We start from the raw sequence: 15,789 nt of genomic DNA, 5'->3' as shown, positions 1-15,789 counted from the left end.
TCCACTTCCTGTTCAGGCTGGAGTTCCCCAAGGAAGTGTTCTGGGCCCTGTGCTATTTCTGGTCTTCACCAATGATCTCTCCGACTCTCTGGAAAATCCTCTCCATCTCTTTGCTGATGACTCCACTCTCTGCCGCTCCATTCCTCATCCCTCAGATCGGCAGTCTGCAGCCTCATCACTCTCTGCAGACCTGGACAAAATCACAGACTGGTCAAACAAGTGGAACATGTCTTTCAATCCTGACAAATCTCACAATCTTACTTTGTCTCTCCAAAAAGACCGACTGGAAAACCCTCCCATCCACTTTCTCAACAATCCTCTCCAAGAAGTTCTGTCGTTCAAGCTTTTGGGTCTCTCTATCTGCCATGATCTTTCTTGGGAAAACCACATTTCCAAGCTGGCCTCCAAAGCCAGTCACCGACTGGGCATCCTCCGTCGTGCGAAGTCCTTCCTTGGCACACCTGAGCTCCTCACCACATACAAGCCTTTCATCCGCAGCTCAATGGAATACTGTTCCCCCCTCTGGGCCGGTGCTCCTGCCTCACACCTAGCTCGGCTTCACGCTGTTGAAACCAAAGCTTTCAGAAGCTAACTCCGAGGGCCTTTCACTCGCTCACCGCAGGCAGGTTGGTGGTCTTTGTCTTCTACCGACTCCTCTCCGGCCTTACTCCCCCAGCTCTCTCTGTATTCTGTCCCCTAAATATTCCTGCAGGTCGCACAAGATCTGCCAGCAACCCTCTTATGGTAAAACTGCCAAAATCTAGGCTCTCTGCTCACCTTCACTCTTTCATTCTCCTTTTCTTCCGCCTCTGGAACAAACTTCCCCACTCCCTTCAATCCCACTCCTCCCTCCAGGTCTTTAAAACAGCTGTTCACCACCATCTCTTATCTTCCCCCATGCAAAACCTTGATATTTTCTACCCCTGCTAATTTTTACCCCAGATACACTTTTTTGAAATTGGATTGGGTTGGTGCCAGATTAATTGGTGCCAGACCGTATCGAAGGCACGTGATATGTAAAGCATACGTGCTAACAATTACACCCCCGAGATTAAGAGAAATAATTTGTATGCCCGCGCCAACGAAGTCATTCCCTTTCCCTCATGTCACTTGGAGAAAAGTGCGGGCTCAGTGGCTGGTGTCAGTTTTCGCACCTCAGGAGGGAACCGCAGGAACCGACGTGTTGTGGTGCTGACCGGGCCGACGTGGTGTGGTGCTGACCGGGCCGCCGTGGTGTGGTGCTGACCGGGCCGCCATGGTGTGGTGCTGACCGGGCCGCCGTGGTGTGGGGCTGACCGGACCACCGTGGTGTGGTGCTGACCGGGCCGCCGTGGTGTGGTGCTGACCGGGCCGCCGTGGTGTGGTGCTGACCGGGCCGCCGTGGTGTGCTGACCGGGCCGACGTGGTGTGGTGCTGACCGGGCCGACGTGGTGTGGTGCTGACCGGGCCGACGTGGTGTGGTGCTGACCGGGCCGACGTGGCATGGTGCTGCCCGGGCCGCCGTGGTGCGGTGCTGACAGGGCCCCCGCAGCCGTGATGCTGACGCCGCCCTCCCCCCCCCCCACCCCCCCCACCCCCCCCAGAATTTCCATGTTTTAAACGTTTTCCCAGTGTGTACCCTGGATTAGAATAGGTACACCGTATCCCTGCGTGTCGTAAGAGACGACTAAGAGGGTTGGCGTCAGGAAGGGCATCCGGCCATAAAAACATTGCCTCAAAAAGAGAACCATGACAATTACAACTACATATGGGCAGGGTACAGCCCGAAGTGGAGATCGGTTTCTGAGGTTTCGGACATGGAATGTAAGGACAATGACAGGGAGATCAGGAGAAGTGGTGGAAGTATTGGTCAGAAGAAGAGTGGACATATGTTGTGTGCAAGAGACGAGATGGAAGGGAAGTGGTGTGAGAATAGTGAAGGGTAGGCAGGGACAGAAATACAAGTTTGTGTGGCAAGGGTGCCTGGAGGGCGTGAATGGTGGTGTCCTGTTTTCTGAGGAGTTTGTAGACAGTGTGGTGAGTGTGACTAGAGTGAGTAATAGGTTGATGATGGTGAAAATGATGATTGGAAAGCTCTTGGTCAACGTCATCTCGGGATATGCTCCGCAGGTTGGTCGGAGCGATGAAGAGAAGGACAAGTTCTGGTGTGCGATAGAGAAGCTGATGGGAAACGTGAAAGATGAGGAAGTTGTTGTGGTAGGAGGAGACCTAAATGGACATGTGGGAAGGAGTATGGAAGGTTTTGAGGGAGTTCATGGGGGTTACGGATATGGTGTGAGAAATAGAGAAGGTGAAAGGATTTTGGAGTTTGCTGATGGAGCTGATTTGTTGATTTGTAATACTCAGTTCCAGAAAGAGGATAATAAGCTTGTTGCATACGTCAGGTGGGTCGACGACAACCGTTGACGACCTGATGGTGCGTAGGTGAGATCGGGGGCACCTCCGGGACACAAAGGTGATCCCGGGGGAGGAGGCTGTTTCACAGCACCACTTGGTTGTCTGCGACATAAGGGTGAAAGGTGCGAGGAGAGCTCGGCGGGTGAAGTACCAACCGAGAATGAAGATGTGGAGGTTGAAAGAGGTGACAGTAAGGGAGGCATTAAAAGAGAGGCTGAGTAGGGTAGAGGATGATGTAGTTGAGGTTGAAAGTGGTTGGATGTCAATGAAAGCTAGTCTGTTGGGAGCCGTTGGTGAGGTATGTGGATGGACAAAAGGACCACCGAGGCACTCGGAAACATGGTGGTGGGATGATGAAGTTGGAAAGAGGATTGACGGGAAGAGGAAGAAGTTCAAGGAGTGGCAGAAGGCGAAGGGTACGGGAGCAGAAACAGCAGAGCATGAAAGTTATAAGGCAGCCAAGAAGGCTGCAAAGAAAGAGGTAGCAAAGGCGCAGGAGGCGTGTAGGAAAATGTTCGGAGAACGCTTGGATTCGGAAGAGGGTCAGAGGGCAGTATTCAGGATTGCAAAGCAGATAGCGAAAGAGAGGTGTGATGTGATGGGGGGGGGGGGGGTGAGTTGCTTGAAGGATGAAGTGGGACAAATCGTTGTGGACCCAGATGGAATTAAAGGAAGATGGAAAAGATATATGGAAATGCTGTTGAATACAGAGAATGAATGGGATGGCAACATAGAGAGTAACCCAGTTTTAGGACCGGCAGAGAAGATAACTGAGAAGGAAGTTGAGGAAGCGATAAAAGCAATGAAGAGTAGAAAAGTGGGAGGGCCGTCAGGAGTTGTGGGAGACATGTTGAATGCAGCAGGAAATTGGTGTGTGAAGAGAATGGCAGAGATCTGTAATCTGGTGGTGAAAGAAGGCCGCATTCCAGTGGATTGGGAACAGAGTACCCTCGTCCCTCTATACAAGGGGAAAGGTCATCCTCTGGAGTGTGGCTCGTACCGAGCGATAAAGTTATTGGAGCATGGAATGAAGGTATTGGAAAGGGTGTTGGAGAGGAGGATAAGGAAGAAAGTGAAGATCGACGAAATGCAGTTTGGATTTATGCCAGGAAGAGGAACGACAGACGTGCTTTTCATTGTGAGGCAGTTGCAGGAGAAGTACATGGAGAAGAGGAAGAAGTTGTTTCTTGGGTTTGTTGATCTGGAGAAAGCATTCGATCAGGTTCCACGCAAAGTATTGACATGGGCATTGAGGAAGTTAGGAGTGGAGGAATGGTTGATCAGAGCAGTGATGGCAATGTACAAAAGAGCGCGCACAGCTGTAAGGACGAAGGACGGGAACAGTGGTGAGTTTGAGGTGAAGGTGGGAGTGCATCAGGGGTCGGTAGTAAGTCCACTACTATTTGTAGCTGTGATGGAGGTGCTGGCTCAGAACGTAAAGGAAGGTTTACCGTGGGAGTTGTTGTATGCAGATGATCTGGTGTTGAATGTTGATTGCAGAAAGTATGGATGGACTGAAGGAAAAGATGAACAAGTGGAAGGAATGCATGGAGACAAAAGGTCTGAAGGTGAATATCAGAAAGACGAAGGTGATGGCAAGTGGTAAAGCATGTGGTGAGGTGGAAAGAACTGGGAAGTGGCCCTGTGCTGTGTGCAGGAAGGGTGTCGGAGTGAACTCCATTGAATGTACAATGTGCGCTGAGTGGGTTCATCAAAAATGTAGTGGTCTGAAAGGGTCATTAACCAGTGTGGCAGCTACATTCAAATGTAAGGTGTGCACAGAGGGAGCTGCAGATGGAGGAAATGTTGAGTTGGATCTTGGAGGCGGCGTGAAGCTGGAAGGTGTGAAAACATTTTGCCTGCTCGGAGACATGCTGAATGGAGAAGGTGGATCAGACTCGGCAACGGTTGCTTGAGTGAGATGTGCATGGAAGAAGTTTCGGGAACTGAGTGACGTGCTGATGAGGAGGGGAGTGTCGTTGAAGCTGAAGGGAAAGGTGTATGCTGCATGTGTGAGAAGTGTTTCTCACACATGCTGCTGCATGTGTGGGAGCGATACATGGGTAATGAACGTTTAGCAGCAACAAAGGCTGGAAAGGGTGGAAATGCGAATGGTTCGATGTGCGGAGTATCGTTGAGAGAGAGGAAGACAAATGATGAATTGCGAAAGATGATGGGAATAGAGCCTGTGATTGATGCTGTGAAGAGGAATAGGTTGAGATGGTTTGGTTATGTGTTGAGGAAGGATGAAAGTGACTGGTTGAGAAGGGCGATGGAAATGAATGTAGAAGGAAGTCGAGGACGGGGAAGACCGAGAAAGACTTGGCTAAAGATGGTGGAAGAAGAAATGCGGGCAAGGGGTTAACAAGGAGAGATGCAGAAAATAGGGCAAAATGGAGAACATTGTCATGGGGACCGCAAGGCTAACCCCCGCTCTAGCAGGGAAAATGGCCTTTAAAATGCATGTTGTTGTTGTTGTTGTTGTTGTTGTTGTTGTTGTTGTTGTTGTTGTTGTATACACTTTTTGGAAATTCCAACTTCTTTCCTGGAAGTCCTTGCAGTGTCCATATGTTTTATACCTTTCGCACCTCCCCCCAAGCCCTCTCCCTCCCACAGTTCTCTCGATGTCCTTGCTCTCAAATGTTGTGTTTGTGTCCTTCCCCACCTCTCTCCCCATCTTGTCTACCGCTCCCCTTATTTTGTGTTTTATGTGTCGGTTTGACTTTTTGTGTGATTAATGTTAGCTCTTTCACGAGCCTCGAACTTGTATACAAAAAAAAAAAGTGAGGTCGGCAGTCTGAACCCCCAACATGTTTTTAAATGTTTTTTCTGAACCTCGTTATATCCTCATCTTCAGTGAATCACAAGCGTAATATGAAAACGAAAATCTCCTTTTATTTTACAAATTTCTTTCCACTTGTTGCATTGTGCATCGGTACGTTATTGGTTCGTACGTCGATTGCCAACAAAATTAAACAACGGCATTGCCATGTTTGTTTGTGGAATTATTCTTCACACTTCCAGCTCATTTGAGTGCAATCAGGCCTTGATTTTGATCTAACCCAATGAGGTTTGATAGGTCATGTAAAAATTTATTGCAGTTTGCATTGAAGTCTTTTGCTGCCAGTTGGCAGGACAGAAGTACCAATCTCAGCTGGTTGGTTGCACTTCACCACAAATACCATAAAATCCACAATTATTTATTTTTGTTCTCAGTGTTTCCTTTGTTGTTGTTTTTAACAATATTCGGCATCCTTGGGATAAATGATGCTCATAATTTTGATGTCTTTGAATTTATTTTATTTTTTACATATTTATGTTCAGTACACGATGATGCAGCAGATCAACAGTTTATCTAATATATAAAGAAGAAAGTTTGTTTGTTTGTTGAATTGTTTGATCATTTATGCATTTGGACCATGCAGGAACCAGTGCACCAAACTTTGCTTGACCTCCTCTTTTATCCAGAGGAAGGTCGATGGCTATGTTAGGATAAAAAAAAAACTTGACCCCGGGTAAAACCAGGTAATTGGCATTCAAGCCTCGGGTCTTGTGCTTATATACTGCCTAGGGTTTTTTTTTTTCCCGGGAGCGATTGAGTGATATGTATTGTGAAGATGGTATGTTGAGGTGTAGAGATTTGTTGTCAACAACACACATTTAATTATTATAATGTTTACACATGCACCTGTTGTTAATATTGCTTACACAGATTTATTACAACACCTCCGTGTTCAGACCTCGAGTGAGTATGTTGCTTTCACACTGTCTGGATTTTTTTCTGGGGAGTGATGGAGTAATATGTTTTGCAATTCTTATGCAGGAAATATATCTACCATATAAAACACAATGTCAGTTTGTGTGTTTGTACAGATGTCTTTCCCCCCTCATAAGGGTAGGTTTTGAGGGTCAATCTTTTAACACAAATGTGTTTTCACTCCGGTCTTTTTTGAGGAGAAAGCAAACTCGACAAACATTTTCCATTAAAGAGTAATTATGTCTCTTCTATTGGAATTGTAGACTGTGGCTTGCAAACCGAGCCTCAAGGGCGGTGTACAGAAGTGTTTAAAAAAAATAAATAGTAATACATGGTGCAGGGAGGTGAAAACTCGCTGCATGTGATGTGCAAAAAGCACACATAGTAAAATGAGTGTTAATTTCCATCCATAGGATGTCTCATAAATAAAGATTATAAACACACTTGACACTCGGCCGAGGCTTCAGTCTTTGGCATGCTCAAGAGGCTGCACCATCGAAAAAACTGTTCCAACACCATCATTTCTGATGGGCTTTTTACTCGTAAATACATATTTAATCGGATTTCCCCAGGCAAAACCGGGTACTTCAGCTAGTCTTGTGTGTGTGTGTATATATATATATATATATATATATACATATATATATATATATATATATATATATATATATATATCTATATATATATATATATATATATATATATATATATATATATATATATATATATATATATATATATATATATATATATATATATTGAGGTCATTGATCAGCTGAGTTTTTTGGGGGGTACTTTTGCTTCATGGGGGGAAAAAATCAATGAAACACTTATTTTTATGTTTAATGGAATTTCTTTGGTTAAATTCAGACCAAGGTCATGTTATGGGAATGACATCTTTACGGTTTCATGTGCAGATAAGTGTTTGCAGCTGAGGTTATCCAGCTTTGTTATTTTATTTCCCATTATTTTGTTCTTATTCGCATTAGCATTTTAAACCAGATTTATAGTTGTTGCCTGGAGATAGAGGGTGTGTATGTGTTCGGCCAACGTGATAGGAAGTCATTCTGAGCCTGAATCAATCCCCGTTGGCTAGATGCAAATGATTGGCGGAGCTTGTATTCTTGATCACAATCATGAGTAAGTTGTTAGTTAAGCATGAATGCCGCAAGGAAATGATCTTGGGCCATTGCTGGCAGACCCCGTTTTTGTTTATCGGAATTTTTGTGCTGCAGATTTGTATTCGTGTGTGCTTGTATCAAGCTGTATTACCTAGTTGCATATTGAGCAGTGCATGAGTCTGCCTCTTATCGTTCAGTGTCCTTGTCCACTGTTCAGGTGTTGTAATACCCGATAGGTTTGCCATTAGCTTCACTTCGCAGTTTGTGCTGTGGTGATTGCTGCACTGCATGCATTCTGTGATGATTGTTTGAACAAAGCCTCGAGTGCAGGTGTATGTTGCGTATATATTGCATCGAAACACAATTACACTCGCACGCGAAACTTGTATTGCTTCTGTGAGTGACATAATCTTTCTTCCCTGTTTTATCAAAACCCTGAACTTTGTGCACAATATCTAATGCATTCTTTAATGGATCGGCCGATTGTATTTTTCTTTGTGCTTATCCCATGAGCTCATTTCTGTAGGTTACTGGCACACACACATGCTGCAAGTGCATTGGAGTTTAGTCCTGTGCTTGTGCATTTATGCCATGCACCCACATTTACAAGTCTCCATTGTATTCCCAACTAAAGCTGGAGTTCGGATTGTGAAGGTGAATCTCAAAAAGCATTCATGGTTTTGGTCTTGCTGTGCTCATCACCCAAACAAAACTGTCTCATTGAATATTCGTTTTGTTGATCCCCTGCTGGACAAAGATCTGGTGTCAGACTGAGACATGAAAAGGTGAAGAGCACCGCAATAAGAGAAAAAAAAATCGGTGCTACCACACATGTGGCTTTTTGCTGGAAGTTGGCAACGAGGTTTCTCTGCTAGATGGGAGGAAGTGGCTTTGCTTCCTGGCACAAATTAATTATTTTTCTTTATTTAACTTGTCATTTTTTCCTAATTCGATGATGTATCTCTTCTACCCCACCTTGCCTTTTTCCTTTTCACTTATTTTCCTCAATCCCACAACAGTTCTACCTGCAGGACACAAAAAGCAGCAATGGCACTTTTGTGAACAATCAGAGACTGAGCAAGGGCTCTGAGGAGAGTTGTCCTTTTGAGATCCTCTCTGGAGATGCCATTCAGTTTGGTGTTGATGTGATGGAGAACTCGCGCAAAGGTCTGACAGCAATCTGTGTTTCCTCTCCACCTTGATGTATTTTGTGGTTTGTTTTATTTGTGGAAAACTGATTGTGCCTTGACTCTGCTGTATCAACTAAAAATGGCACTTTTACCTCAGCATTGCAAGCAGCGATGATAGCGTTGATTTATCAATTCCATTTCTATGAGAGCTGGCATCACTTCTTTTTTTACCTGCTTGTGAACACTGACATTTTTATTGGGAATGCCACTGCATTTCTTCATCATGACCGACACACAATTATTATTATTATTTTGAATGCAGCCTGTGGCTGCTGGTTGCATCATTTTCTGCAAGTGCGGCTGTGCCCCTGGTGCCAGTAAGCTGGTACTCATTTTGCCGACCTCAGAAAGGTGACAGGCTCAGTCAACCCACCTGGTGTTGTTTTATGGCACTACAGCGGCTCAAACTCAAAACCCTTTAAGATCTTAATACTAGAGTAGCTCATGGTGGTTGAGTATGCACTTTATTGTACAGACCTAAACTCTTCAGGAATCCACTAATTGAAGGTCCAGGAACAATATTTGGTTGGTAACACATTTGCCACTGACGGCGAAATAGCTGAAATGGCCACACCCCTTTTTGGGCCACGCCCCCTTTTTTGCCGTGACTGTATCTACAGAACCGTTGGACCTAGGAGGTTGCCCGACCACTCAAAATTTGCGCAATGGCCACATTATGGGGGGTCAGTAATACATTTTCATATCCAAAAGTCAATGGTTTTTAAGATAATTGCCAAAAACCGATTTCAACATGTTACGAACTACAATATTATTCGTAATTGTTCCTGTTCCTGTTCCTATTGTTCAATTACTTGATTCCTGAAGAGTCTAGACTAGACTAGAGTCTAGACTAGAGTCTAGACTAGAGTCTAGACTAGAGTCAAGACTAGAGTCTAGACTAGAGTCTAGACTAGAATTTAGTCTAGAGTCTAGACTAGAGTCTAGACATGGCTAGAAATTCCGGTCATGGGTGTTTTGTCGTTGAGCCTGCAATCCAGCTGTTGAAGCCAGATCAGTTTGGTAACATATTCCTTGGAATGGGACCTTTTCACATGGAGAAGATTGTCATCGCTTGCCTTGGGAAGTTTTTAGGCTGTATCGGTATTGATCTGGCTTTGATTGAGACTGAAGCCTTTGGCAAGCTCGTTGTAGAGAATAGTGTCATGACTGGAGGTCACTATTGCAAAGGCAAGGAGGGAATGAGTCTTGTATCAGAGGTGATGACAGTTCTTATGTTTGAGAAGTTTCAACCTGACCAGGACAGTACTAGTTGTGAATTAGACCAGCAAATAGAGACCATGGAAACTAAGATGCAGCAGGCTTTAGATAGTGACCATACAGAGTTCAGAGAGATTTGGGAAGAAAGCAAGATCTTACATGCAGACTTGAAGAAGTATTTCACCGAATGGAAAGAAACGGCCTGGATTGAGAATGTGAGGTACTGGAGCTTGTTTCTGGATGAGCTGTATCCTATCCTGAGAGATCTTACACACTCTATTCGGCAAGGCGATTGGCATCTTTTCGTTTCAGCTGTGCGGAGGTGCATGCCTTTGTTCTTCGGGTTTGGCCGGACAAACTATAGCAGATGGGGTACGCTGTTCCTTGAAGATTGCCTGGACCTACAAAGGAAGTTCCCGGGTATCTACAGATGCTTTACAGATGGTGGATGGGTGATGTACCACACTACCCGACAAGGCAGTGCAGTAGGATTTGACATGGCACTCGAGAAGTGTTACAATAAACCCGCCAAGGTTGCTGGAGGTATCATTGGGATGACCAGACAGAAAGAAGCAGTAGCCTTATGGAATCTCCTAAAGCATGAGAAAGATCTTCATGTGGCACAGCTGCTGGAATGGTGCAACTTGGGAGACAAAGATGACAGTGAGCTGAGCCTACACCATGAGTTCAATCCAAGTTCTACGAAGATTGGCCATGTTCGTGCAAAGGCCCTTCTGGATTACATAAAATCCATCAACAATCCGTTCGACGCTGGAATCAGACTTCAGAACATCTCTACTGGAGCTGACATTCCCCAGGAGGTTGTCGACGGATTACTTGAATGCCTGGAAATTGGTGAGAAGAGTTATGAAGAGTTTGTTGAGACCAGATTTCAGGATAAGGAGAAGCACCTACATGATACAATCCCTACCAACCGCAAGACTGTTTTCGTGAAACGTACTTCTACTCCGTTCACAGCGAAGAAATCGATGGCGAAAAAGGATGCAGCGGAAACGGTTAGGTACATTGACTATGCTAGAGAAAGAGGGTACAGCATGCTAGAACTCCTGAAGTATGAATTGACCAGCACATCCCAGTTCCTCACCACTGAATGTAAAGATGGCATCAAATTGAAGAAGCCCGATAAAGCCTCCTTAGCCAGGGAACTTGTCAGTCGCCTTCCACAGGAGACGAGGAATGTAAAGAGTGACGCTCAGATGACAATAGTGGACTTCATGGCACTTGTGCGTAAACTACCGATGAAAAAGATGGGCCTTCACACATTCGGGGAATTGGCTGAGAGTCTTTCCAACAGGATTCTTGCTACAGGCTCCGTGTCCACAAGAATAGACATTATTTTTGATGTTTATCAAAAATCATCAATCAAGCAAATGGAACGGGCACAGCGAAGTTCCTCAGAACAAATCACAATCACCATTGGGTCTGACAATCAGAAACTCCCTGTCGATCTTGATATGTTCTGGAGCTCAATGTTGAACAAAGTTCGGTTGCAGGAGTATGTCTTCAAGTGGATGCTGCAGAATGTCGAGTCGGACAAGGAAATATTCTTTGGAGGAGTATATGGGGGTGAATGCAGGAAACTGTTAGCTGGCACTGAAACACAGATCGCAGAGCTCTCAAGCAACCAAGAAGAAGCCGACGACAGAATCATGTTCCATATTAATGATGGTGTTGTGAAACACGGGGTTCAATCAGTCTTGGTCGACTCGCCTGACACAGATGTCTTTGTCAACCTCATCTTCCACTTCAACACAACCTGGCAACTACAAAAGCTGTACGTGAAGCTTGGTAACCGGAAAACAAAGAAAACTGTACCAGTCCACATGTTGGTTGATCAACTGGACAACGGTTTGGTGTCGTGTCTCCCAGCCATTCATGCTCTCAGCGGTTGCGACAGTACCAGCAAGGTGGGTCCAAAGATGTCTGGCCTGAAAGCATCCATCGATCTCTCCCTACTGGAAGGGTTTGGTGTAGAAGAACTGTCACCACAGATAACAAGCAATGCTGAAAAGTTCCTTGTGTCTGGATTAAAGAAGACCGACTGTTCCACTTTCGATGAATATCGATGGGAGCAGTACCACAACTCCAAGAAAGAACTGGACTTCAACCAGCTTGTGTGCTGTTCATCAACGCTACGAGAACACATAAAGCGAGCATTTCTTCAGTGTAAGATGTGGTTGCAAGCCCCAACTCCTGCCGTCACCAAACCAGATCCACTCCAGTATGGGTATGAAGCAACGGACGTTGGCATAACACCAGTGATACTGCCAGTATCGTGCAGGCCCGATGACCTGCCTCCTCCATGCAAATGCCCAAGAGCATGTATGAGTACCAAAACGTGCACTTGCAGAGACAGGAACATTAAATGTGTCACGTTTTGTGGCTGTAGTAAAGGCGAAAAGTGTAGAAATCCAAATAAGTAAATTCCAAAATAGGATGATGCAAAAGGTATAAGTGTCATATAATGTTGTGGCCTTGGTGGTATCATACAATTGTAGTTCGTAACATGTTGAAATCGGTTTTTGGCAATTATCTTAAAAACCATTGACTTTTGGATATGAAAATGTATTACTGACCCCCCATAATGTGGCCATTGCGCAAATTTTGAGTGGTCGGGCAACCTCCTAGGTCCAACGGTTCTGTAGATACAGTCACGGCAAAAAAGGGGGCGTGGCCCAAAAAGGGGTATGGCCATTTCAGCTATTTCGCCGTCAGTGGCAAATGTGTTACCAACCAAATATTGTTCCTGGACCTTCAATTAGTGGATTCCTGAAGAGTTTAGGTCTGTACAATAAAGTGCATACTCAACCACCATGAGCTACTAGAGTATAAGGCAGCAGCCACCTCGAAAAGGAACCCAAATGCTCAGACCACCTCGACGCTAATCTGTCCCTTGCCACCCGACAAAATAGATATGATGTATTTTTCCGATTTCTGATTGATAAAGTAGGTAATTTTGCAATTAAAAGACAAAATCATCATCTTCATGATTAACTGTGCCATCACGTAGTGAAAGTGACATTTTCATATTGTCTACGGGTGACGCCAAAGAATGATTTAACTCAAACGGCGAATGATTTTCGAATTTATACGAATATGCCGGATCGGTGTTCATTGGTGGATGTAGTAATACAAACCGAGATGGTGTTATGCTTCACCAATGCCTGAAAGATCTGTGGGTTGGCAGAAATTGGATGAGGCTTGTCTGAAATACCCGAAATACTACAAGATATTCGGTTTGGAACATTTTACAGAGCACTATTATGAAACAACAGAGATGACTAGATCTTGTGGTTATCCTCTAAGATTGAGAGAGGATGCCATGCCCATGATGAAGTGGAAGAAACTGTCGCACGAAACAAGCAACATCTCTGCCGAGCTACCAGCATATGGACACAGGTGATTTGAATGGTGAATCGAACACCTGTGTTGGCTTGCTGGCGACCGATCTCACCGCGCTAGATGCTCTGGATAACATCACCGCCACCTTGCCTTACACATTGGAAGAGCTAAAAAATCCGAGCTAACAATACCCACGACCACCCCACTCCCCCACCCCATCCATCATCCACACACAGTCTCCCATCAACCATCACCCTCACTAAACCCACCACCATCCCACCCAAACATCTGGACAAACTGGATCGTTAAATTGATTTTCATTCTGAAGGATAGGAGGTGGAATGTAATGCTTTTCCTGTTCTATCTGTGTTTGGTTCTGTGTTTTGTGAAATACTATACTTGCTGTTGCGACCCAAGGGGGATCGCTTGAGATCTCGCGAGAGCATGCCACGGCTGCCACGTGGCGTAGGCCTGATGAATAAAGCAGTTATCTTACACCACCAACCTTTCGATCTATCTTCCACCTCTCCACCACCTCCTCACAATCCCCTCATCAACCATCACCCCACAATACCCACCACCCTCCCCCCCTCACAACCCACCTGCCTCACTCTCCCAACACTCCCACCCCCTCTTCACAACCCCATCAACCGTGTGCCAGGGTGGTGTCCATGCCATATTTCTTCTGGAGCTAAATAGAATTGATTTATCTATGAATACAAAACCCTGATAAACCGTCAATTAAATGGGAAAACAAACCATCCAATCTGTCGTGGACATATGACCGGCGTTTTTTGTCTTCATTAACAACTCTATTGTCACCATCTTCGTCTGAATTGTTCGCATAAGGCTGCACAATTCATCCAAAAGTGTTTCCATCACTAATTTTGCCTCCAATAGTTTCATCAAAATCCCACTGATCAGTTTCAACAAACTGAGAACCTTCGAGTTGCTTATGGCGGTGGAATCGGTATCGTAATCCAATCTCAAAATTCACTGTTTCTCCATGTCGGTCGCCATTTGGATCAAGGCGAGATCATCACATGACTTCACTGGCGAAATCGAAAATCAATCAATCAATCAAAATGGTTTATTGAAAGGATGTCTGGCAGCGAATGGCTGAATTACACATGGCTGATCGGCACTCGGGGGCTATTTTCGACACTTTCTGATTGGAAGAAACTTCCCTTCAAATTAGACAGTGATTAATTTTAAGGACTTTTCCGTTTTGGTTCCCCTTTCGGTTACTTGTGATTTATTACATAAATATATCGGAGGAAAATAAAATTCCATTCAAGTAAGCGAAATTATTTATTTGCTTACAAAACTTTATTTTTCTGTCTTGTTACACTTTGTTGCATCACATCACTCAATTTTTTGATGTTGCGCATCTAATTTTCGTATTGATTATCGACTCAAAGAAACACATTAAATTTCCTAGTTTTCATCGTAACTTTTGAAGCATTATTCATATTTGTTCAGATTTGGAGTATGTGGTTTTTTGTTTTTTTTGAAAAGCCATCATGAACCAACCAACATGTATAAAGATACCGTGTTTGTACGTACGACATTTTGTAAAGTTAGCGTTGCCTTGTCATAAAAAGAAATCATAAAAAGTTAGTTACTGGATCTCATTCTTTATAGTTTTGGACATTTGATACACTGAGAATATGAACTGTGCCAAATTTTAAGTACTGTATATTGCTCTTTGCATCAAAATTTATGAAGAAAAATCCATAAGAATATAGATTCTGAGATAAACGGATTTTGAGTACAAGATCGTATACGCTTATAAAGGAAACACTTGTTAATCATGAATTTTGTTTGTGTTAACCTATCTTTTTGTGTGTTTTTTGTTTTGTTGAATTGTGATTTGACACACTCAGAAGAGTAATTTACGACCAAATTTAAAAATGCGATTTTTAAAAATGTTTTTTTATTTTTTATTTTTTGCTAATAAGTAACCTTAACCACTAAGCCAACACCAGGCTTTCTGCACATAGTGCAAAAGATGGATAACATAAAATGAGTCTATAAAGACGAGTCAGTCAGCATCTGCAAAATATAAGGACAACAAAGTTTCTCAACCAAATGTTGACAGAGGTATGCTAACTGCCGTGTGAAACCCGTTTTTCTCATGGTAATTAACATGCCTTTCTCAATATTTAGGAGTGTGTGTGTGTGTGTGTGTGTGTGTGTGTGTGTGTGTGTGTGTGTGTGTGTGTCAGTCAGTGAGAGATACAGGCACGCAGAGACACATGCACGCAGAGACAGAGGCACACGCAGAGACGCAGAGACACAGTGCACGCAGAGACGCAGGCGCGCAGAGACGCAGGCGCGCAGAGACGCAGGCGCGCAGGCGCGCAGAGACGCAGGCGCGCAGAGACGCAGGCGCGCAGAGACGCAGGCGCGCAGAGACGCAGGCACGCAGAGACGCAGGCACGCAGAGACGCAGGCACGCAGAGACGCAGGCACGCAGAGACGCAGGCACGCAGAGACGCAGAGACGCAGACACAGGCACGCAGAGACATAGGCACGCAGAGACACTGACAGAGAGACAGAGACAAGCCTTTCGAGTTGTTGTCCAAAGAACGTTCTCAGCATGATCTCGATCAGAGAGCTGAAAAGCAACATAAATATGATGGCACCAACTTTAAAAGTCGTTGAGTTTACGTCATCAACCAAGCCTATAAATATTTCTGGATTGATTATGGGATTTTCAGCACAAAATTGGGTAACTGGT

At 44.5% G+C, this 15,789-nt stretch overlaps 1 protein-coding gene across 6 annotated transcripts in view; it reads left to right on the top strand.

Moving 5' to 3' along the window:
* LOC137424410 (sarcolemmal membrane-associated protein) overlaps positions 1-15,789 on the top strand; it is a 274,679-nt gene that overhangs the window by 59,260 nt on the left and 199,630 nt on the right. For all 6 annotated transcript variants that reach the window (XM_078775449.1, XM_068111836.2, XM_078775451.1 and 3 more), the window contains one exon: positions 8,295-8,442. In XM_078775449.1, coding sequence (XP_078631575.1) covers positions 8,424-8,442 — 19 coding nt within the window. In that variant the 5' untranslated portion in view covers positions 8,295-8,423. The remainder of the gene's footprint in view (positions 1-8,294; positions 8,443-15,789) is intronic.

The sequence above is a fragment of the Myxine glutinosa genome, chromosome 4 (assembly GCF_964187855.1).
Source record: "Myxine glutinosa chromosome 4, kmMyxGlut1.1, whole genome shotgun sequence".
Classification (NCBI taxonomy): Eukaryota; Metazoa; Chordata; class Myxini; order Myxiniformes; family Myxinidae; genus Myxine; species Myxine glutinosa.
This window is presented reverse-complemented; position numbering and strand designations above follow the sequence as displayed.